Here is a 23,238-nt window from a genome sequence, read left to right as displayed (position 1 = left end):
CAACGCGTATAAATCTCGCGAGAGTTTCTGGTAATCTAGGGTTACCAGCTAGACACGACCCGCGGTTCTCATTTTCAAAACAAACAAAATGGCGTCGCATGTGAGATGGGGTCTCCACCGGTTGCTACGGACAATAAATACGACTCACATTAGGTTTGACTTTTCAAGGCTGTAACATGTCGTTTTGTGAACACGTTGTGCTGCTTATGTGATGAGATTTAATGCTTGTGTTAAAGTATAAACCTGACTCGGACGTGTCGTGGAGATAATACGTGTAGCTAGCTAACTAGCAAACTGCGACACAAAGTAATCCCATTATTCCTCATAAGTGGAGATATCTGGCAGCTAGTTTAATTAGCTTCCTGATTTGGCGTATTTTCATACAATTAACAATTTCATATGTTAAGGGCTTTTCCTGATCCCAGGTATTTTTGTCAGCTAACATGGCAGCTAATGTTTAACAATTACTTAATTGTCCGTTTAATTGCTTAACCGCTGGATACTTAGTTTGCAGACTTGTACATTAAAATATTGAGCCAACAACTAAGTCAAACATTTGCTGACGTTGCTTTCTTCCATCCAACACCACATCGCTATTTAGGCCTGCCTCAATAAATGAATGAGTTGAATTCCTGTGTTGACTGACAGACATGGTGGTAGTAATAATACGCTTTTTGTTGTAAGGTTTCCAGACAAGACGAGCTCATACCACACTCAGTGCTCGACCCAGAGCTTCAGGAGAGTTCAGCCTCTGTCCAGCACAGGAACCACACACTTCTCAAGTGAGAAACCACTTTCTGGACAGTCACTTTCCACCAAAACATGTATTAATGAATGTAGACACAAAATCTTAACTAAGATGCTTTTTTTTAAACATGTTTCAGTAAGACACCTCTCCATCCAAACTCAAGACACTCCAAACCCCAGAAGCTTGAAGTTTCTCCCTGGTAAACCAGTTCTAGGAAGTGGGACGCTTGACTTTCCCTCTCCGAGCTCAGCTGAATGTTCATCTTTAGCCAGGTTGTGTGTCATGCTCAGACATAATGCTTTGAAAATGAACATTATCTTCATTGAGGAATGCATGTTTGTCTTCAGATTTGACAGTGATGAGGTTACTTGGTTGAAAAGTACATACAGTAGCTGTGACAAATTACACTTTGCGATACTCCAAATTCAACTGACTGCATGAATGCATTGTGTAGATATGATGTTTTGTTTTTACTGATACATTTTATCTTGTCTTGATTAAAAAATGACATCTCGAAAGACAGTGCAATCATCAGTGACACTCTAGATAAAAGCCAGGACAAGTCGATGTTGTTATCACTGAATGAACTAAAATGAACGCAGACTTCATGCTGTCATTGGTATGTTTTTAATTTTTGTTGAATAATCACATGATAACATGTTTCCTTCAGGGACCTGTTTGAAATTGAAGGAGTAAAAAGTGTGTTCTTTGGCCCTGACTTCATCACAGTCACTAAAGTAAGTATTAAATGTACTCTTAACAGCTTGTCTCTGTGACTCTATTCCTGTGAAACCTCTATGGTGAGATAACACATGAGATTGCTGGTGTCCTGTCAGACAGATGAGGATGTGGAGTGGACAGACATCAAGCGTCATGCTTTGGATACCATTGCTAAGTTCTTTGAGAGTGGTGACCCAATAACAATAGGAGCAGTGCACCATGAAAGCAGTGAGTATGCAACATGTCCGTCTCGGCCATCTGATGTACTGTACATTGCGTAAATCTCTTCACACTGTATGTCTATTGTACTGTAGGTATGTCTGAAGATGATGATGATATTGTGTCGATGATAAAGGAGCTTCTTGACACCAGAATCAGGTACAAAGCTAGTAATGCAATTTGGCAATATGTTATGGCAGTTGCTCACTGTTTGTACTTAATGTATTTTAAATATGAATTAAATCCTGATCAAATATTTCCTTTATCATATTTCTTTACTCATAAAAAAGATGCTGACAGTGTGGTAGAAAACACTTGTACTGATATGAGTCTTTATGTATCCTTTGTGCTGTTTTGTTCTGTACAACATGATATGGCCTCTTTGACTCACAAGACCCACAGTGCAGGAGGATGGAGGTGATGTCATCTTTAAGGGTTTTGAGGACGGCACGGTCAAGCTGAAGCTGGTGGGCTCTTGCACAGGCTGTCCCAGCTCTACAGTGACCCTGAAGAACGGCATCCAGAACATGTTGCAGTTTTATATTCCAGAAGTAGACACGGTGGAACAGGTGATAATCAAGATCTGTACTTCTGTCTTCTTGCTCTTTTTTTTTCTCTTTTTTTTGTAGATGAGCAGAGATTTGTGCAGGTTGTTGTTTTGACACCTAGCCTCTCTGCTGGTCTCACGTTGGGATTGGTTTCAGAAGTTGCTAATTTATTTGGATATTCAAATCATCATGTGTGGAAAATTGTGATGAAACTCATTTTATTTTTATTTTTGGACCCTTTATTAAAGGGGACCTATTATGCACACTTTTAAGTCTATGTTTTTAATCTGGGGCTCTACTGGAATATCTTTGCATGATTTACAGTTAAAAAGAAATCCTCATTTAACTCATACTGACACTTTATGCAGCTCCTCAGTCCAGCCTTTGTGTGAAACAGGCCGTTTTAGCTCCTGAAGCTACATCAACAAACCATGAAACAAACTCTAGTAGTAGGATTTTACTACCTTTTCTCATTCTTTACTCAAAATGTCAACTTCTCAAATACATCCATACATGTTTGAGCCGAAATATGATCCCAAATATGAGAGTAACAACCTTAGCAACAAAGGCCACTGAATGAAAGATCCAGCGTCAGCTCATCGTCAAGGTAGAAAAAAATGTCGCAGAGGAGGCATTCAGATCAGGCTGAAGCCTGGGCTTTTCACTTGCACGGAGCATTTCGTTAACTTCACGTTTTAGAACTTTGATCATGTTAAGCATATATTTTGGACATCATAACAGTATATAAATAACAGAAAACCAGAAAAAGCTTAATATGTCCCCTTAAGGGCTGAGCAATCAAACCAAACAGTGATTTTCCAGTCTGTGGGTAGAGTTTTTCAGCTTTGGCACCTAGAGTAGAGGAAAATTATAATGAGGAAAAGGGAATCTTATTTTGATGTACTTCATTACCGCTACAAAGTAAAGGTTTTGTTGTGCCTGGAAACATGGAAAAAATGTATTACTAAAACACTCATGTTCATGTCGTAATTGTCTTTTTTCGCACAGGTGGAAGATGAAGTGGATGAAATCAATGCGAAAGTTTTCTCAGAGCTGGAGCGCAAATTACAAGACTAAAAACTTAATTGACCAACACACACATGAATTATGTTATAAGAAAAATGTGTTGCACTTTGTAAAAACACAGACATGCATTAAAGTAATGCACTTATTACCGTTCTGCAACTATAAGAATGAAGACACAAAATTATTTCTGCTATTATGTGTGCATACTATATACTGTAAAGAGTTCAAGCAGTATTAGACCTTTTTCACAGCTGACATTTTGACATGTTAAAGTAGGAAGCACAATTAATAACATTAATGATGGCTGAATCCAATTTAGTTTTTCCAAATTCATGACCTTTGTATAGTGCCTGATGGTTCACCAGAATGGCGTCTTTGGACACTTGAATGGAACTGAGCCATTGCAAATGTTATCAGTGTACCAACTGTGCTTTTCCTGCTTCGACAAGTCAAAAGGTACATATGAACATACTGTATGCCCCCTGTTACCAAGAATGAGAGATAAACTGTATTACCTGTATACAGAAAATACTGTTGTTTTCTAACCAGACAAGATGTTCTGCTGTGATGGCTGTAAATGCTGTGTTGTATTTATTTCTTATAAATATTGTATATTTTGAATGAATATTTTCTTAGGCCGGACATATTGTGAAGGTTTTGACTTTTAAACATTGTCATGCAGAACGAAGATGAATGATCAAATCTGGTGTTCTAGTTATTGCCGCCATATACTGTATGAAACATAACAAAAGAATTTCTGCTTGTTAATGCATCATCTATACATGACTACTATGTATTGATAAAGTGGAAGTAGGTTTGCACTTAAAACATCCTAAAAGATCTGTACGCTATATCTACTGTATGTGCTATGTTCTTCATTCTTCACATTTACTGTATCACATTAAAGTGCACAGTTTGAAAGCAAATCTTTTTGCTCTTTTTGCTTTTTTTTAATGAAAATTTATTGAAAGTTTTCTTTTTTCAACATGAACTGACATAACCTTGATAATTAGATAGGGTGGTATCAACAAAATAAAAGCATTTATAATAACACTTATGAAACAAGAATTTGAAGAGTGTGCATCAGTACAACAATATACATTCAGCTGCACATCAAGACTGTAGAGCACAGATGTTTGTCCAGTGTACCAGAGCCTCTCATTATAAGCTCACTGAGGTCTGTGGGTAATTTTTTTTTATCATGGATTGTCATATATTCCTGAACCTTCTTGTTTGCCTTTTATCCTGGCAATGAGTCACTCCATTGGAGGAACGCCAAAGATTTCCTTGTATCACGGTGTTACAGCGAGAGGCTTGTCCTGGATCCAGTTAAACAGTATGCATTTTCTTGTTAAGAAGATGAGTTTTCAAAAGCAGTTTAGATCTGTGTGGGTCCATAGTTCTTTTTCTGGTTGGTAATCTGAGCAGAAACTGCCCGAGGTCCTTACAGAGCTTGTTTCTAAAGACGATAATAGTTTTGTTATTTTCCTCCAGTCATGACTCTCATATCATTCTGTGTGGGTGGAGAGAAACAAGGAATGATACTGTTGGCGCAAGAATAAAAGCAAAGGATACTAAGTTTTGATACTAAATCTTTACCGTAAATAATGATTGGAATCGTTCCTATATTATTATTTATTACTCATGCTCTGGAGATATACAGGGACAGCAACAATTTACATGACAAGTGAAAACACATGAATCACTTTATCAGTTCAATCTCAGCCTGGAGCGTGGATCAGTTGTCCAGTCCGCGCATGCGCAGTTCTTGTCTACATATTGGCCGGTGCAGGGGACAGTGGTAAGCAATGATGACACTTTTAATCAAACCTTTATTACGTTAGTTTTTTTGGTGAGCATTAAATGTGAAATACTGATATTAATTTGCAGGGGAGTTGCTGTCATGAATTAATATGTGTTTCAAGGCGTTTAAAACCAGATTTTCAGAGCCAACTGCCAGCGCCAACGGACGTTAGCTTGGGCCTCGCTCTCGATAACAAACCCAGCACGAGGCTAATCTGGCAACAAAGCAATGTAAAGAGGCTGTCTGATATTAGCACATTTACTGGCTTTAACAGTAATAAGTAAACAATGCACGTTGCAAGTCTGATGAAGAAGCTATAGTATCATAAAAACCTCCAGTTAGCTGCTGTTAACCGCAACAACAATAGCATTAGTTAGAGAGAATAACCGTTAGCTAGTTAATGCTAAAGTGGCTAACGTTAGCCGCACGGCTGTTCAGCCTGTCGGGGGCTGCTGTGTCAGCAGTTAAAGTTAATCTACGACACACTGTACATATGGAGGGGAAGTGTTTGATAGTTATTGCGTACGAATAGGTAATTTGTCCCCTCTAATGACTAAATCGTGCCCTCAAATGGTTTAGCTTTGTGTCACCCTCTTATGGTAGTTAATGGCGTTAAGTTAAAGTTAACGGTTGTTGTGTTTTTCCAGTAACTGGTAACAACATCTTAGCTGTGTTTTTTCCCTGCCTTCAAATTGGTGAGTTTATTCTTTCAAATTCAATATATGAGGGTTATCGCATTCAGGCCATAACTTAATATCCTTGTCCCCGTCTCATACAGTTGAATGCTACACTGCACGTTGTTTCAGCACTCATTGTTTACTCTTTGCTGCAAATGCACACAAGTCTCCGTGTAATTTACTGCATTGCAAAATAAAGAGCGATGTTATGGAAAATCCAAATGGGCAGTTTGAGATTCATATAATTTCTTATCGGACCGAAATACGTGGTTTGATAGTTAAACAAACCATTTTACACAGTGATAGATTGTTTGTGTTATGTGAATTTATGCACAAAAGATCCTTTACCCCTGGTATCTACTGGTGTTCGTAGTAATATATCTCATTTTCTGTTTTTGTGTTGTTAATAGTGATAACCATCAGTCTGGTGAGTAGAGACGGCCCTTAGCCTGAGCGAGTCATGGCCCAGTTCGGGGGACAGAAGAATCCGCCGTGGGCGACTCAGTTTGCTGCTACAGCGGTGTCCCAGCCGGGCCACTCAGGACAGTCTCTTGACCTCAACAGCCTGCACTGTGAGTATAGCAAACCAGAGGGTCCAGGCTTCATTTTCTCTCTTAGTGGGGGCTTAATTGCATTGATAAAACTGTTGAATATTGCCCCTGCCTTACCCCTGCCATCACCACCCCCATTTTTTCCCCACTAATGTAACCTTTTCAATTTATTTTCCCACACTTTTCTGAATCTGGTGTCTTATTTACTCTACCTGCAGCTCTTGGTGTGCAGCAGCCATCTCTCCTGGGAGCATCTCCCTCTGTTTACTCCCAGCAGTCAGCCTTGGCCGCAGCATCTCTCAGCAACCAGTCTGCTGCAAACTATCAGCTGTCTCAGCAAACTGCTGCCTTGCAGCAGCAAGCTGCAGCGGCTGCTGCAGCAGCACTACAGCAGGTCAGTCACAGTGAGCCAGTTCTTAGCACTGTCAGCAATCTTTGCATCTCACTGTGGTCACATGTAACACTGTTTAATCAGCTACTGTCTGTCCCATGTTCTTTTTAATATCTATAGTCTCAGATCAATACAGCCCTCCAGCAGTATCAGCAACAGCAGCAGCAGCAACAACAACAGCAGCAACAACAGCAACAGCAGCAACCTCCCCAGCAACCCCCTCAACAGCAACTGTACAATGTACCTCATCAGGTAAAACACAGGCCCCCCTTGCTTTGCATCACACTGGTGATATTCAATTTACTACGAAGCGCTTATGATGTGGTAGAAATGTATCACTACAGATGTATTGTTCTTAGTACCATGGCTGATCTGCATAAGAGCTTCTGTTCATATTGCTGTAAGAAGTGGTAGAAGAGGTAAATAATAAGACTAGGTCAAAACCTAGTATATGGTTGGACCATGTATGGACAATGTGCAAAGTTGTGGTTAGACAGGAACAGTCGATGGTAGTGTCTATAATGTGATTTCCTGGATATTAAATGTTCATCTGCAATTTTCTGTAGTGGTCCCAGTAGTATTTGCTGGTAAAGTGTACTGAGGTGGCATGCAACATGACATGGTTAAGCTACGTTTGAGTCAAAAAAAGTTATAAATGCAGTTGCAAGAACAATACTTTCCACTCATATCTTGGGATGTTTGATTTGAAAGAGAATGTATTTTTTTTCTATCTATTCGAATTATCTGTTAACTCCCCCTGCTCTTTCATCTGTTTCACTTTGCGGATGTCTCTGGCTTTTCACTCTGTATTGAGTATTTTGTCAGAGTGATTGTTATTAAGGCTTTAACTGTGCGTTCTCCTTCATGCCTTGCGCCTTTTTTCTGCCTCTTTCCTGGTCGATCATCATGGAGGCTGCAGTGGAAATTTAAATGACAGTTTTCACAGTATTTTGGATGCAAATTCAGGAGGCTTATCTCTGCCTGGTTTCTGAAGTTACAGTAAAATCAATTGCACCTGCAGAGCAACCGCCCCACACTATACTGATATAACAGCTACATGAGTCTCATGTTTTACCTGCAAGACTCATGTTTTAATGCTGCTGTTCTTTGTTTGTGATGTGAAAACGTAAGAGAAATAAAAAGCTTGCGTCCTGGTATTAGTTCAGTTATAAAAATCCAAGCGCAGCATGGAGCGTCTCTCCTGATTGGCTGCTCACAGCGCCGTCAGCCAGAGAATCAATCACACTGGAAGGTAGAGACGCTTGTACACTTCTGTTTAAACAGGAGTTTAGCCGATTTTGCTGCATTTAACAGAGCTGAAAGCATCAGAGCTTGGAGAAGGAAACACAGTCGCTTTGCATCGCGCTGCTGTCCTCCGCTTCCATTATCTCGCACTGATTCATTTTTAAAGAGCAACAGCCAGTGAGGAAACTCAAACACTCGGCCGGCTGACCAATACCGTAACTTCAATCACTCAGCTACTCAGTCAGTCATGGACAACCGTGGTTATAGGGCTGGTCCGTGGCCGGTACAGCCAAAAACACTGTCAGTTCGTAGTATGTTCAGAAGAGTATGCTAATTATCAGATTGTCCCAAACATTGGTATTGATTTTGGCTTCATGTTTTAGGCAGACTTTACTGTTAATGTTTATTCACATTGAGCTCTGCATCTGACAGTTGCTGTACCAGAACACACAGCAGGATAGCACTGGGAAATATATTAGTTGGTTGAGATTCCTCATAAATGTTAGGTTTATGGTGATTTAAAGGAGTGTTGTTGGTAAAATGAGCACACGTCAGCTCATAGAGTACTCAATTTTAAAAGTCCTAAGCTTTGATTTATCTGTGTTATACTGAGGCTAATATGTTTAAATTTAGGTTTGTTTTATTCCTGGAGTCCTTCGTATCAATTTTCCTCATATTTAATGCTCCATATTTCTTAATAGCTTTGCAATTTTCTCTAGAGGCAGATCATGTGAATGTGCTGTATGGGTAATTTGATACGACTACTCATATAACAGCGTGTTTCGACATACCGCTAAATAGATCTTGTTTCTGCTAGCAGAATCCATTAGTGAACACACTGCCAAGGATTGTAAAGAACAGGTGTAGCCTTGCTATGAGGGCAAATCTATTGTATTAAGTCAACCAAATGTTAACTCTTGGTATTTTCTGTTTTCCTTCTCTCTACACAGCTTCCACAGCCTCAACAGGCACTGATTTCTCAGGTAATCTGCAAAAATACATAATGAGTTGGCATATATATTGTTTATCAATATGAGATTTTTTTTCTCAATATTTTCTGTCTGAGGAGATACAGCATTATTTGGGGTGAGCCTATTTTGTAGATCTTCCATCGCCTTATTTGTATGAGTAGAAGAGTCCAAGATGTACATGCCTAGTCATTCCTATCTGTTTACATCACAGTACTGGAAACTGAAATTCAGCTCAAATCTGCCTGTAGGGAACAGATCAAAGCATTTTTGCCTTACTGTTTACTGATGGTTGTTGATTATTTCCAGTTTTCTTTATGGCTTTGTGTTTAGTTTATTTATGGGAGAAGAAGCTAATATAGTTTATAATATTTACTGATTATGCCTACTGATTGAGATGTTCACAGAAAGCAACGTGTTTTTATAAGAGTGGTTTTTTGATCTATCTTTCTTTTCCCGACCCTCAGCCCCCAGTCGCTTTGCCCACTAGCCTGAGCCTGTCCAATCCCCAGCAGACAGCCCAGATTACGGTGTCCTACCCGACACCACGTTCAAGCCACCAACAGCAGACACAGCCACAGAAGCAGCGAGTCTTCACTGGTGTCGTCAACAAGCTACATGACACATTTGGCTTTGTAGATGAAGATGTCTTCTTTCAGCTAAGGTGAGAGAGAGTATGACCCTTGGCTTACAGATTGTATTTCTTGTCCAAATGAAACATGCTGGTCATTTACAGGCCGTTATTTGACACCAACAACAGACAATTCCAAAGGATACATGTGCCTATTTCAATTTAAACCTGAAATTATATGACATACAGAGAACTTAATAGAATTATTTGTTTTTTTTCTGAATGTTTTTTGTATGTTTTTAGTGCTGTGAAGGGGAAGACTCCTCAGGTGGGTGACAGGGTCTTAGTGGAGGCTGTGTACAACCCGAACATGCCCTTCAAGTGGAACGCCCAGCGCATCCAGACCTTACCTCAGCTAGCAAACCAGTCGGTGAGATGTTTGATCACATTAATACAACTTGGGAATTTCTGCTTTAATTACTGATTTTTTTGGTCACATACTTAAATGGTTTTATTGCTTATAAAAGATTCAATTAATTTTATCCATAATAGCTTTTTTTGGTGTCATTTTTGCACAAAATGTGACCTAAGGTTCCTAAATAAAAGTTGCTCCCAGTCTAAAAGTCCCTTCCAAAAATAGAAAACATCTTATCATTTGAAACTCTGGTCTGGTCTGGTTACTCTGCACTTTGTGTTTGTGTGTTTGCTTCAGTTTATTTCAGCCTTTGGCCTTATTGATCTGTGTAAACACTGAAATACTTGCTGACGTTCCTCTGTGACAGAAGCTATATGGTGAAAATGACAACATGCATGCATGCATGGTTCATTTTAAACCCTGGAAAATTTACTAACATGTTTTAAAGCTTTTTGTTTTTCAGATTTTATCTTATCCCTGTGCCTCTCTTGTCTTTTATTGATTGTTGTGTTCTCAATCCTTCCTAGCATCAGCAGCAGCCTCAGCCTTTACCTCAAGCTTCCCCACAGCTCGGCAGCCTTTACAATGAGCCAGGGATGCAGCTGCGCTACTCAGACATGCACTCCACGGACAACAGACAAAATGTAACCCCCTAGCCCTGAATCACATATTTTTTTGGTCCTCATCCTGTTTTCTCTTAAGTGTTTCTCTTTGTTTCCTAGCTTTCATGCTTAACTTACTCATGGTGAACTATAATCATAGTTAAACATTTATTCTCAGCTGTTGTTTTAGTTTGCTGTTGTTTCCAAATGGATAGAACCACATTTTTAGTGGTTTAACAACACATTTCTTTATTTTGAGGGAGATTAATTTGTTTTACAGGGAGAGAAATATTGTTAATTTTTGAATGTGCCTTTTATTTATTAGATTACAGCCTTTTTAACCCATATTACATATATTTTTTATTTGGAAAACACCTTGAGCTGTTACTTTTTTTTCAGAGGTGTTTTTGGACTTCTTAATGCTGAAATCAGTAAATCTCTCTACAGGGGACATTGCAGATGACAGGGACTTCAGGAAAAGCTGCTTCAAATGATACTTTTTAGTATATTTTTAGTAATGACAAGGAACAGTGTATAGTGTTAAACAAGCATTTGTCCAACCATTTAGAATTGCATGACACTATCCTGTGACTGCAGCTCTATTCAGAATTAATTTTAAGATACTTTTTGTTTCACAGTAATCCCGGGTATAAAGACTTGGTTTGAAGTACCACTCAAGTCACTACCTCACCAATTGGATCAGTGCCTTACCACGCAGTGTGACATATCCAATTTCAATGATGGCATTTATAGTTGAATTAATATCTCTGTCATGCTGCTCAATAATAATAATAATGTTACATGTAGGTTGTAATCGGTAAAGCAGAACAGGCCTTGCTTCCTTACTCTTATTATTTATTCATCCAAAACGTTAAACAAAAACATAACAGTTTTTACTTTGAACAGGTCAAAACCAGGGTTGAACCAGATGCTCTCTGGGTTGATATTTTTGTTTGGCACCAGGTATTCTCTGATTAGGACAACATATTGAACACCTCTGATAAAATTTCTTTAATTCTTTAATTCAAGCAGACTTTCAGGCCTTTGCCCAGCAGCTGAGATTTAATACAGTTCATCTTCTTAATTGTCATGCAGTCATTGGCGTGTTAATGGGAAACTTTGGTGTTTTTCAACCTGGACCCTATTTTCCCATCATTTTGTGTCTAAGTAACTAATGGAAACAACAGTTTTTGAAAATGGTTCAGTATTGAGCAAGAGCGCTGCAGCCGGCAGCTGCAAAACACGCTTCAGTGTAATCTGACAGGGCAATAACGTCCTGTCAATGTACATCCACTAAAAGCACAAAAACTAAAAGTACTTGTTTTTGCACAAGACTTCTCCTTGAGCGAGACACAATAACAAACAGACCGAATTAAGCGAAAGGTAAAGAAAAACATTTTCATTATACTGTTGTCAGACACTTAATAACAATCTGAGCCTGTCAGTGACAGAAACAAGCACTTATAGTGGACGTGCATTGACGGGGCCTCTTGCCCTGTCGGATTTCATTGCAGCCTGTTACGTCACTGCCGGCTACAGCACTCTCGCTCAATGGACCAAATTCAAAAATTGTTGTCCCCATTTGTCATTCAGACACAAAAAGATGGGGAAATAGGGTCCAGGTTGAAAAATACTGAAGTTTCCCTTTTAACTAAAGATTGTTTCAGGTCTGCCTTTGAACATATACTCACCTGTCCTTTTTTTCTTTTTCCTCTTTTCTCTAGAACCAGCCTCAAGCTCCTAACTTGATGAAGGCAGCCCCCACCATGCTCCAGTCGCTACCTCCCCCAACCACATTCAGTGTTCAAGCCCAGGCTCCCCCTCCTTCCTTACTGCAGGCCCAGTTGTCTGCTGCCTCTCTGGCCCCTCTCCTTCAAAACCCTCCTCAGCCTCTGCTGCCACAGCCTCCGCCCAAAGGTAAAATAGTTTTCATTGGGACTGTTCTGATTTAGATAAAGATATAAAGCAGTCAGACAAGTTTTGCACTATTGTTACAGCTGGGTTGTTTTTTTTTGGTAGCACACATTTCGAAATCCCAGCAGTAACTGAGGAATGTCAAGTGGTTAAACAAGCAGGTGTTTTAAATTGTCTTTTGCCTCTAGATGTGTTTCCTGGGGGTCTGCTTCAGCCCCCAGTGAGGATGATGCCACAACCACAACCTGTCAGACGAATCGAGCCTCCACCTCGTTTCCCCAGTCGCAATGATCGGGGCCCTGAGCTCATCCTCCGGAGTAAAGAGGAACGCAGGTCAGATGGTGATAGATAGCGTCTGATATAATCTGATATTTATTCAAATGAACTAGCTGTTGAAATATGCATTTACCCGCTGCTTGTGTCAGTTTCTCATGAATGACCGTCAACTATTTGTTTTTATTCAATTCTTAAGCCGAGACAGAGACAGAGAGCGCAGGCGATCGAGAGAGCGCTCGCCCACACGTAAACGTTCCAGAGACCGCTCTCCAAGACGTGACCGTTCACCTCGACGGCCCCGTAGGGTGGTTCCTCGCTATACCGTCCAGTTTTCCAAGTTCAGTTTAGATGGGTGAGTTGAACCTTCTCAGTGAAACAGATCGTAGAGGTTTGATATGTCAGGCACTCTAGTGTAACACTCTGCTGTTTAGTGAAGGTTGTCACGGTTCTCTGTGTCTTCTCCAGTTCAAGCTGTGATATGATGGAGCTCAGGAGGCGGTATCAGAGTCTCTACATTCCCAGCGACTTTTTTGATGCTGTCTTCACCTGGGTGGAGGCTTTCCCTCTGACACGACCCTTCCTGTTTAGTAACGCCTGTAACTTCCACATCTTGCACAAAGAGGTGGATCCGCTAGTCAAGAACACAGCTGTGCTGGACCCACCTGATGCCAACCACACCTACAGCGCAAAGGTAGGATCGACAGTGATGCATACATTGCGCCAGTGTGTCTTTAATAGTCTATAAGACGCAAAGAGCAACCAGAAGAAATGTAGAGTGAGAGAAAAGTCATCTCCTGTTTTGTTAGTCACAAAGTCCTCTGAGCCAAAATCAAACTACAACTCACATTTATCATCAAAGCAGCCCAAACCAATATTACACTAAACCTTGTGTCTTAAAAAATATTCTTCAGGAAACATGTATTCCACATTAAAATTAGATTTTATTTACAGCTATATTTTAGTAGCATATAAAGTAGGCTCCTATGGAGAGGTAGTCAGAGAAGAAAAATGGAAATGAAATGTCTCTTTTAAATAAAGAATAAGAAACTTTGCACAGGACTGCAGATATGCAAACATGGATCTTCTACTGGTAGCTATGGTTACACAAAAAGTTCTTCTCTTCATCCCTATACAAATATGTTTACATTCATTTGGCAGATGGATGGTAAAGTTTGAAGTTAATGTGATCTCTTTATGTTTCAGGTGATGCTGCTGGCTAACCCCAGCATAGAGGAGCTTTATCACAAGTCCTGTGCTCTGGCAGAGGACCCCCAGGAACTCAGAGACTCCTTCCAACATCCTGCTAGACTCATTAAGGTACATCACACACTTTCCACGCTGGTCATGCACATGAGCTGACTTTGATGTAATTATCCTATTCCATTGCTGAGTACCTGCAATGTGCAAGAATCCTAACTAATATTGGCGCACCTGTGTAAATCACCCTGGTGTTTTGCTCTTTTGGTTGTGGATCCTCAGAGGTATGATTATTTGAACATGCCGCTGATCTTTTATTTTTCTCTCTGTCTCTATCCTCTTTTTTTTGTTGTTTTTTTTGCTCTTTCTACCCACCACACTCCTTTATCCATATTATCACTCCCCATTTCTATCTAACCTATACTCTGTGGCTCTCCTTTGTACCTGTCTGTCTTTCTCCTTCAGTTTTTGGTGGGAATGAGAGGTAAAGATGAGGCCATGGCCATTGGTGGTCACTGGTCTCCCTCTCTGGATGGAGCTGACCCAGAGAAGGATCCCTCAGTCCTTATAAAGACAGCCATACGCTGTTGCAAGGCACTCACAGGCATAGACCTTAGTCTGTGCACTCAGTGGTAAGAGCTGTTACTCTCATCCATATTTATTTTTCTATTTGATTGTATTTCTGTTAACTCTGCTGGTACTAAAAATCCAAATTGAGTATCTATTATATGCTGCAACATTTTACTGCCTCTATACTAAATCTCATCCTGGGTATGTCGGGTGATATTTTTATTTTCTATTTTTCTATTAATGTTTATTGTGTTGTTAATTTGCTACTTATTATTTTCTATCATTTATTGTGTTGTGCAATGTTCTTTTTGGCCTTTTGTGTGTTGTCGCCTTGGCTCTCTCTTTCTGTCACACTTTCTATACATTTATATATAAATTTATATTTATATATATATATACATATATATACGCCTATTTCATTGTGATGAAAAACCAAACGCATGGACTGTGGCTGGAAGCAGTAGCCTGGACCAGAAGACACTGCCATTACTTTGTTGTTTTTATTTTTCTATCCTCTTGTTAAATATCTTACATATTTAACTGGCTTTCACTGTCCTGTTGATTCTGTCTCTCTTCGCACAACCCTAATGTAGTGCGTTATGTTAAATGCAGAGCACTCATCTATAATTGGCTGAAGCTATAATGGGGATGAATTTGGGGGTGTGATTTATTTTATGTGATTGTCTGTCAACCTTCTCAAAATGGCTGCCGTAACCTGTGACAACAGTTGGAGAGCTGCAGACTGGGTCCATTTGTCAATGCCGTGTGTTGCGGGGGAGATGGTCACTGTAATGATACGATCATTCAGTGACCTCATGGGAGGGAATAGCTGTAGAAGGCTCGCCCTAGCAAGGCTTGCTTTTTATATTTGTCCTGACCAGAATGTTTCTTTCCAATGCACCTTCTTCCTTTGCGACAGGTATCGTTTTGCAGAGATTCGCTATCATCGGCCGGAGGAGACACACAAGGGGCGGACAGTCCCTGCTCATGTGGAGACAGTGGTTTTGTTTCTTCCGGATGTTTGGCATTGTCTTCCTACCCGCTCAGAGTGGGAGGTGCTGTCACGGCGACTCCGGGAGCAGCTGGCTGAGAAGCTGTCGGCCGAGCGAAAGGAGGCGGATGGAGAACAGGCACTGAACCGCTAATCCCTCTCTTCTCATTTCCGCTTCTCACAGGAAGGCACAGGAATTACAAAAAAAACAAACCCCAGATAAACATCATACACAAAGCGCACCTCACCATCCACGCACACAGACACGAACACAGGCAGATTATTTTTCCACCAAACCTCACCTAGGCTTCTTCTGTTTACTCCTCCACTTGCCCCCTTCTCCTCTGCTCCAACTCCTCCATCAGCACTCCCACCTTCCCTCACATCCAGCAGACACATACAGTGGAAGCAGTGAGACTAGGTTGTGTTGTGTAGGCCCCGATCGCAACTGGTAAAACAGCTTCCAGCTCCCCAAACACCTCATAATTCGGTGCTAATCTGGGTTTAATCACTAATGTTAATCCCAGCATTTTGTTGTCATTTGTTTTATAAATAACAGCTGCTTAACCTGCTTTTGGTGCTTGCAAATTGAATTAGCAATGATCTCAAATTGTTTTTAAATTTGAACCAGTGGTGATTGTTTTAACACTGGAATGTTTAATTTTTTTAATACGCTGGAATCTGTGGAGTCAGTTGCATATAAATAATGTGTTTGTTGTAGAAATGTGTATTTTTATATGATTTTTCACATCAATTTGATATCGTCTGACTTCGAAAAGAGAACCTCCCCCAAGTCCTGTTTCTTGTCTGTTCTTGTTGTTGGATTCTACATTTTCATTTGGACTATATGTAGAATTTGGTTTTTCCAGGGCAGTTGGTTGGACAGAAGGACAGATGACTCCTATCTGATGTAGGTGTATAAAACCCATAAATGGCAAACCCAGTACCCCAGTCATAGACCATGGTAGGGCCACCCTGTCCTCACTCCGTTTGGAGACCAGCTTCAGTTCACCTGATGTACCTACACACCTTTTGGACACACCTCTCATTGATTTTTACCTTTTTTGTGTTCCACAGATTGATTGATTGGCAGCTGGGGGGCATTTCTGTTGGTTTTTTTATAAGAGCTAGAGAGCTTCCCTGTGTATGCTTCAGTAGCAGTGGACTTAAACACAGTCGAGAGCTCACTAGGACGAGACAATGAAAGACAGATGTGACCTTGCTTCTTGCACGGATCAACTTTAAAGCTCCCTTAGGCCACAAGTGGTATACTGACTGTTTGCTATCCCTCCTCTTTCTCTCTCTCTGCCTGTCTCTATCTCAATGATTTCCTGTCAAGGAGGAAGAGGAGAAGGATGGCGATGAATCGAAGGACGTTAGTACTCCCACTCACTGGGCTAAACTTGATCCGAAATCAATGAAGGTACAGTTTAAGGAGCAGACCTCAGCACTCTCAGCTAGATGTGCAGCTGAACAATCTGTGTGGAGATACTTGTCTGTATGACTGTCATACTTGATATTTCACATCTTGTGTGAAGAAATGTTCACATCAGTTGAAAGTCTTGGCCTGATTAGTGAGAACAGCTACATTGGATCATCTAGTCATAAGAAACAACAACATTTCTTCTTCTCTCCCTGAGGTTAACACCCCATGTCCCTATATTTTCTCTGTTTGTAGGTAAACGACCTGCGCAAGGAGCTTGATTGTCGCTCTCTAAGCTCTAAGGGGTTAAAGTCACAGTTGATCGCCCGTCTCACAAAGCAGCTGAAGGTGGAGGAGCAGGTGGAGGAGTCCAAGGAGCCTGAGAAAGCAGAGAGCAAAGCTCCAGAGGAAGAGGAGCCAGCTCGCATTGAGGAAGACAGAGAGGTACACAGAAAGTTGAAATTATCAAGTGGATAAGATTTAATTATTTCAGAGAATTTAGCAGTAGTGGTGACATTAGACTAAAATACTGTGGATGTCTTCTTATATCGTGTAACACAGATTATCTGGTTTGTCAGTGCTTGGCTTAAATTTTGCAACAAGTCTTCTTCTAATCAAAGAGTTCTTCCTCTGCTAGGAGGAGGAAAGGAAGAGACAGGAGGAGCTTGAGCGCCAGCGTAGAGAAAGGCGCTACATCCTCCCTGATGAGCCCACCATCATCGTACATCCTAACTGGGCAGCCAAGAATGGCAAATTTGACTGTAGTGTTATGTCCCTGAGTGTGCTGCTGGACTACAGACTGGAAGACAACAAGGAGCACTCTTTTGAGGTGAGAATTACTGACATTTTTAATTTATTTTCAGTTGCTTTGCATGAAAAATGAAAGACTGTACAATGCAAATGCTCTTTGTTAGTGTGTGAAGCAACAGCATCAGTTTTGAATGACACAAACATCAATGCAGGTTGATTATACACTGTCCTCCATCTCTGTCCAGGTTTCCCTGTTTGCTGAGCTGTTTAACGAGATGCTACAGAGAGATTTTGGCTACCGCATATTTAAAGCCCTCGCTGCTATTCCTGCCAAGGATGAAAAGAAGGAAAAGGAGAAGAAGGCCAAAAAAGAGGCAGAAAAGAAGGAGGCTGAAAAGCGTGAAATAAAGAAGGAGAAAGAAGAGGAGAATGAAGAGCCAGCAGTAAAGAAATCCAAAGAGGACGAGGAGGAGAAGAAGAAGGTAAGTCTCTCAAACCTCATTCACTCATCATCATCATCATTCGCACTGATGTGTGTTTTCATACAGTTGTATGATTTGTGTTTTTAACCAGTACGATGACAAGGTCATGAAAAAAGAGGAGTCTCGTGATGAGGAGGAGAACGAAGATGATGGCAGTACGGCTAACGCTGAAGAATATGACCCCATGGAGGCTGAAGATGCAGAGGATGATGATGACGATGGTACTGCTCTCTCTCTCTATCTCTCCTTTTTTTTTTTTTATCAGTTGTTTTCAAATTTCCCACATTTGGTCAATGATGAGAAATCATGCACCACGCTGAACTTGTGATGGATAACATTTCCACAGTTTCTAAGGCCTTAAGTTGGGAAAAACATTGTTTGTATTTGTTTTTTTGTTTTTTTTCCAAAGTAATAATCATAAAAATTAAAAATGTATTGGCAAAAATCAGTGATTGTTTAGTTCTATTTCCTTGCAGTTATAGTGTCATTTTTGTTCAACTTTGCTCCATTTGTTCACATTCATCATTGCTGTTTGTTAGACAAGGATGATGACGATTCCAATGACCGAGACAGGAAAGATCGCAAAGATGACCGCAAATCGTCAAAAGAGAGATCATCTAAAGATAAGGTCAGTTGTTTACCGTTCTCAGCATGTGAAGACACTGACGTAATGTATACATAGCTGTTGGTCTAAATGTGGTCGTTGTTGTGTCCAGGAGAAGAAGCAGATGGTCACATACAACAAGGAGCTGCTGATGGCGTTTGTCTACTTTGACCAGAGCCACTGTGGCTATTTACTGGAGAGAGACTTGGAGGAGATCTTGTACACACTGGGACTACATCTTTCTCGTGCTCAGGTAAACACACACACACACTCCTTATCATGTTCATGCTCTGTTTCTTAATCTGTTGATCTTCTTAGTCTGTCAGTCATGTTGATTTTTGTCTGTTTGCAGATAAAGAAGCTGCTGAACAAGCCGGTCATCAGAGAGTCTTGTTACTACCGGAAACTGACAGACAGAGGAAAGGACGAGCCTGTTCCTTCCTTTAATGAATCGCAGATAGAAAACCTCATAGGTGAGTTAACATGTTTTTATCGTTAAACATGTTTCTATTAGTGTTTTAACACAATCAATGAAGCAAGTGAGTAAGCTATGATGGCGGAGGGCTGGTGTAGCAGACTTTTCTTTTATTAAAAATTCTATCTAATGTTTCCTCTCAGGTAACCGAGGGCTACTTCCTGCCCCAAAAGCTCGTGCTCAGTCGGAAGCCAGCGAGTCGGGTAATCTGATCGTGTATAACGGAGCGATGGTCGACATCGGCAGCATGATGCAGAAACTGGAGAAGAGTGAGAAAGCAAGGGAGGAGATTGAACAGAAACTCATGGTGCAGGATGCCAAAATGGGTACGATTTGAACTTTGAATCACGTAAGACTGGATGTTGTTTTAAGTTGCAAGCTACACTCTGTGTCAGTAGTCCATCAGGACAATGATCTGGCTCAATTTGAGCTTTGCTACAGAAAAGTCCAGCCTCACTTCACTCTGCAGTCTCTTATCTGTGGTTGCTGTGATTACGTGAACTGGCACATTCCTCTCAGCTGCCACAAAGTACAACATGGGATTTTGACAGTAATACATTTTAAACTGTGACCAAAAAGTCTTATTTTAGTAAGATTAGTATTTCCAGTATTACGCAGCTGGAACATTTTTCTTAGATGATGTATTTTTTTCTGAATTCAACATGACAACTTAAAGTAGAATCAGATGGTTTGTAAACAAGTGTTTAAGTGTTTCTTAAACCTGGATTTTCCCGTTGATGCTTATGACGTTATTTAGTAGTTGATCCACCTTCACTGTGAAACTCCGTCTTAGCTTTATGTTTTGGTCTTTATCCAGATGAAGATGCAAAGGTTAAAGCACAGTTGGAACAAGCCAACAAGTCCTTGACCAGGGAGCTGGAGGATGTGAAAACCAATCTGAGCCAAACTGAGAAGACTCTGAAGGCCGTGGAGGAGCAGAAGACGATCTACTACGACCAGATTAACAAGACGTCCAAGACCCTGATGGAGTCCGTCAACGGGCTGCTGGCAGTGCTGAAAAAGGTACAACATTTTAAAAATGCACCAAACTGCTCTTCATCTAGTTAGTTTTTACCTTAAAGCAGGAAATAATTGCATATTCACTGATTGGTTTTCACCCTTTCTTAGAATCAAGATAACGAGTCTGGTGACGAAGCCGCCAGCGATCACGTTCGGACGTCTCAAGCAAACGGTGCTGATGAATGAGTGACACCTTTAAAATAAATTAAGCTAATCTGTAACACTGATTATCATTAAGAAATGTGTAAATATTCACTAAACAAGCATAATTTGACTGTTTTGTTCGGACTTACTGTCTCGATTACATGTATAAATTTATTCATGAATTAGTTCCCTTGTGTTAATTTGACCTCAGTTTCTGTGTACAGACAGTTACGTTTCTTAGACTAATTTCAACTATGACAAAGCTTTGAGAAGCTTATTTTCATAGTGTTAAGTAAATTCAGTTGAGTTGCTAACATTTTTTTGCTGTTGCTTTATAGCTTTAGCTTTGTTCTGCCACATTGTAGATCGAAATGCCAGTATGTGTGAGTTGTACTTTTAAGAGATTTTTGTTTTTCTAATGAGCAATAATGATGCTATTTATGTGCGAGAGAATTCATAAAAAAAACTATATTTAAAAGAAACTAATTTTGGATGGATAAGAGTGAGAAGGGGCTCCATGTGGTTCAGACAGAATTTCTTTGCAAATCGTCCCCCTCCGCTGTTTAACCACAACTGTGTTCAATAAACACATTGTTTGTAGTTCCTCCATTTGGCTGATTTAACTGGTTTCCGCTGTTTTTTCCGACACATGGCTATGCATGGTTCCTGCCTCCCTCGGACCTTTTTGCTGTCGGCACCTTGTGGCTGTATCCACCAACTGCTGCGTTGCCAGTTACTGAGTTTCATGTTTTACTGTGACGAGCATCTTAAAAAAAAAAAAAGAAATGGAAACCACATACGAACCAAAAGATAAGCTCAATGAATGTGTGTGTTCTGCTGAAGGAGTCTCTGCTGCAAAGACATTTAACACTTTGAAATCCATCTCTGGACTGTGTGCGTTGGTTTCGGGTCGTTCTACAAAAGAGCCCCTGTTGCGTTCAAATGTTCTCAAAAGCAGGCAATTTTATTTTTCTATTGAAAATGAAATGTACTCTGGATGTCTTGTGCAAGAGTAAAGTGGTTCATTTTAACACCATAATGTGTCTGCATTCTTCCACCTGTTGGTTGTGTAAATAAATCAACTGAAAGATTTCTAAAAGCTTTTTTTTTCACAGCAGACATTTCAACTTGTCGTTGTAGGAAAAGCACAAGTGTTACTAATAACATTATTTATGGTTCTGTTGTGTTCAGTTGTCCTGGTGAGCCAGCGTGCACCAGGATCCTGAAACTGAGGCTTAAATGGAATTTAGCCATTATTAATTTTATTATTTACTTTTGCTACGGTTGCAGGTCAAAGTGTCTTCTGTGAAAAAGGCTTTTTATTAGTGGTTAAAAACTAAAAAAGCATATCCTGAGCTGTGGTATTTATGTTTGTAATACTGCTTTTCTCACCAGCAGGGGGCAGCAGAGTCTAACAGTCAAGCACATAAAGCACATAAACTCTTTTTATTATTAACCTTTCTTCATACATTGACAAACTTTTATGTTTTCTTCTCTCTTGCACGGTTCACTAAAGCTGCAGTGCTGGTTATAAAACAGCAAACATTTTGACTTGTTGCAGCAGGAAAAGCTCAGTTGTAACTAAAAACATTAACGATGGCTCCGTTTCAGTCGTTCCATCCTCTGAGCCAGTGTAATAAACACATAAATGCAGTGCAGTCATCATAAATGTTATTGATTGCATCTGTGCAGACCAAATGTCTACTGAGAAAAAGACTTATTGATGAAGTGAAAAAAACTCAATCACATAATGATAGCGTGATCAGATTTAGTTGAGAGATTAAATACTAGGCTTTCTTTTTGTGCACTTGACCACTAAAACTCCACTGAAGGCTTTTTAAAAAAAATCTTTCCATCATGTTTGTCATATTTAACAGGCTTGTAGCCTCCATCGAGGACACTGAGGTCACGTCATCCGTATTTTATTCTGGGAATTTTGTGGGTTTACAAACCTGAAGAGAGCTTCAACTCTACATTTATCATCAAATTTGACCACTTTTACTCTAATACATAATTAAATATTCACAATTTCTCCTTCAGATTTTGTAACATACATTTTTATTGCAGTGTGGAGCCTTTGTAACGATTTAGACTTTACTGGGAAATCAAATTTACAAATAGTATAGTTGAACGGTGAATGGAGTTTAGAAATTCAGTGAAGAGTTAGACTTTAGTTTTAGTGTCATGTGTTTGTGGGATGCAGGCGTTGGATTAACGACCTCAGTATTTCTGACATCGATGGATTTGATATGAAATACGTACATAATCACACCTGCGCTGTTCTGGTAGGAAACCACTGTTACCCTCCTAAATCCTTCACCTGCTTCACCTCAAGTATGACCTGAACAGAAGCAAGAAAGACGCACATAAACCATAAGACCTCAAATCATTATTCAATTCAATTTTATTTATGTAGCACCAAATAACGACAAAAGTCATTTTAGGGCACTTTTCACATAGAGCAGGTCTAGACTCTTTAATTCACAGACCCAACATTACCCCCATGAGCAGCACTTGGTGACAGCGGTAAGGGAAAAACTCCCCTATGTTAAAACTTTCCTGCTACTTCCCTGCCTGTGACTGCACATCACATGTAGGACTCTGGGTGGTGAGAAGAACAATAAACCTACATTTTCTGACAAACACATACAAATGAAGTAAAACATAATTGCAGTGGTCCTTGAAGTACGACTGGGCAATATGGACAAAATCAAATATCACAATATTTTTGACCAAATACCTTGGTATCGATATTGCGACAATATTGTAGGGATGAGTATTGGTGCTTTTACAAGATATGTTTGATAATTAATAATCAGTAATGTGGATATAATGACAAAGTGGGTAAAGACATAATAGAACAGCTAGAACAGTCTGGTAAGTTCAGATAATTACATCATTTTACTG

General features: G+C 40.1%; 2 protein-coding genes across 2 annotated transcripts; both read left to right on the top strand.

The window, feature by feature from the left end:
• The first annotated feature begins 50 nt into the window (after nt 1–50).
• On the top strand, nt 51–4,187 carry zgc:110319 (uncharacterized protein LOC796111 homolog). Its single transcript, XM_042432992.1, has 8 exons — nt 51–153; nt 685–782; nt 885–1,020; nt 1,419–1,485; nt 1,585–1,696; nt 1,783–1,846; nt 2,082–2,256; nt 3,244–4,187. Exons 1-8 carry the CDS (start codon nt 89–91, stop codon nt 3,310–3,312), a joined length of 786 nt encoding a protein of 261 aa, XP_042288926.1. The 5' UTR covers nt 51–88; the 3' UTR covers nt 3,313–4,187.
• Nucleotides 4,188–4,975: 788 nt separating this feature from the next.
• ccar1 (cell division cycle and apoptosis regulator 1) lies at nt 4,976–21,124 on the top strand. Its single transcript, XM_042432991.1, has 26 exons — nt 4,976–5,062; nt 6,153–6,314; nt 6,512–6,687; nt 6,805–6,936; nt 8,880–8,912; nt 9,365–9,561; nt 9,772–9,898; nt 10,411–10,527; nt 12,210–12,402; nt 12,588–12,732; nt 12,872–13,027; nt 13,141–13,366; nt 13,879–13,992; nt 14,338–14,504; nt 15,362–15,572; nt 16,773–16,856; nt 17,112–17,300; nt 17,494–17,685; nt 17,852–18,088; nt 18,180–18,309; nt 18,628–18,716; nt 18,805–18,945; nt 19,045–19,165; nt 19,311–19,493; nt 19,985–20,190; nt 20,296–21,124. Exons 2-26 carry the CDS (start codon nt 6,203–6,205, stop codon nt 20,371–20,373), a joined length of 3,756 nt encoding a protein of 1,251 aa, XP_042288925.1. The 5' UTR covers nt 4,976–5,062; nt 6,153–6,202; the 3' UTR covers nt 20,374–21,124.
• The last annotated feature ends 2,114 nt before the right edge of the window (nt 21,125–23,238 follow it).

The sequence above is a fragment of the Thunnus maccoyii genome, chromosome 14 (genome assembly GCF_910596095.1).
Source record: "Thunnus maccoyii chromosome 14, fThuMac1.1, whole genome shotgun sequence".
Lineage (NCBI taxonomy): Eukaryota > Metazoa > Chordata > Actinopteri > Scombriformes > Scombridae > Thunnus > Thunnus maccoyii.
This window is presented reverse-complemented; position numbering and strand designations above follow the sequence as displayed.

Coding starts and splice junctions, on each gene's coding strand:
- zgc:110319 (XM_042432992.1), top strand. CDS start 89: ATGGCGTCGCATGTGAGATGGGGTCTCCACCGGTTGCTACGGACAATA. Junction 154..684: donor ATAAATACGACTCACATTAG/GTTTGACTTTTC, acceptor TTTTGTTGTAAG/GTTTCCAGACAAGACGAGCT. Junction 1,021..1,418: donor GAATGTTCATCTTTAGCCAG/GTTGTGTGTCAT, acceptor TGTTTCCTTCAG/GGACCTGTTTGAAATTGAAG.
- ccar1 (XM_042432991.1), top strand. CDS start 6,203: ATGGCCCAGTTCGGGGGACAGAAGAATCCGCCGTGGGCGACTCAGTTT. Junction 18,717..18,804: donor AGAGATCATCTAAAGATAAG/GTCAGTTGTTTA, acceptor TGTTGTGTCCAG/GAGAAGAAGCAGATGGTCAC. Junction 20,191..20,295: donor TGCTGGCAGTGCTGAAAAAG/GTACAACATTTT, acceptor ACCCTTTCTTAG/AATCAAGATAACGAGTCTGG.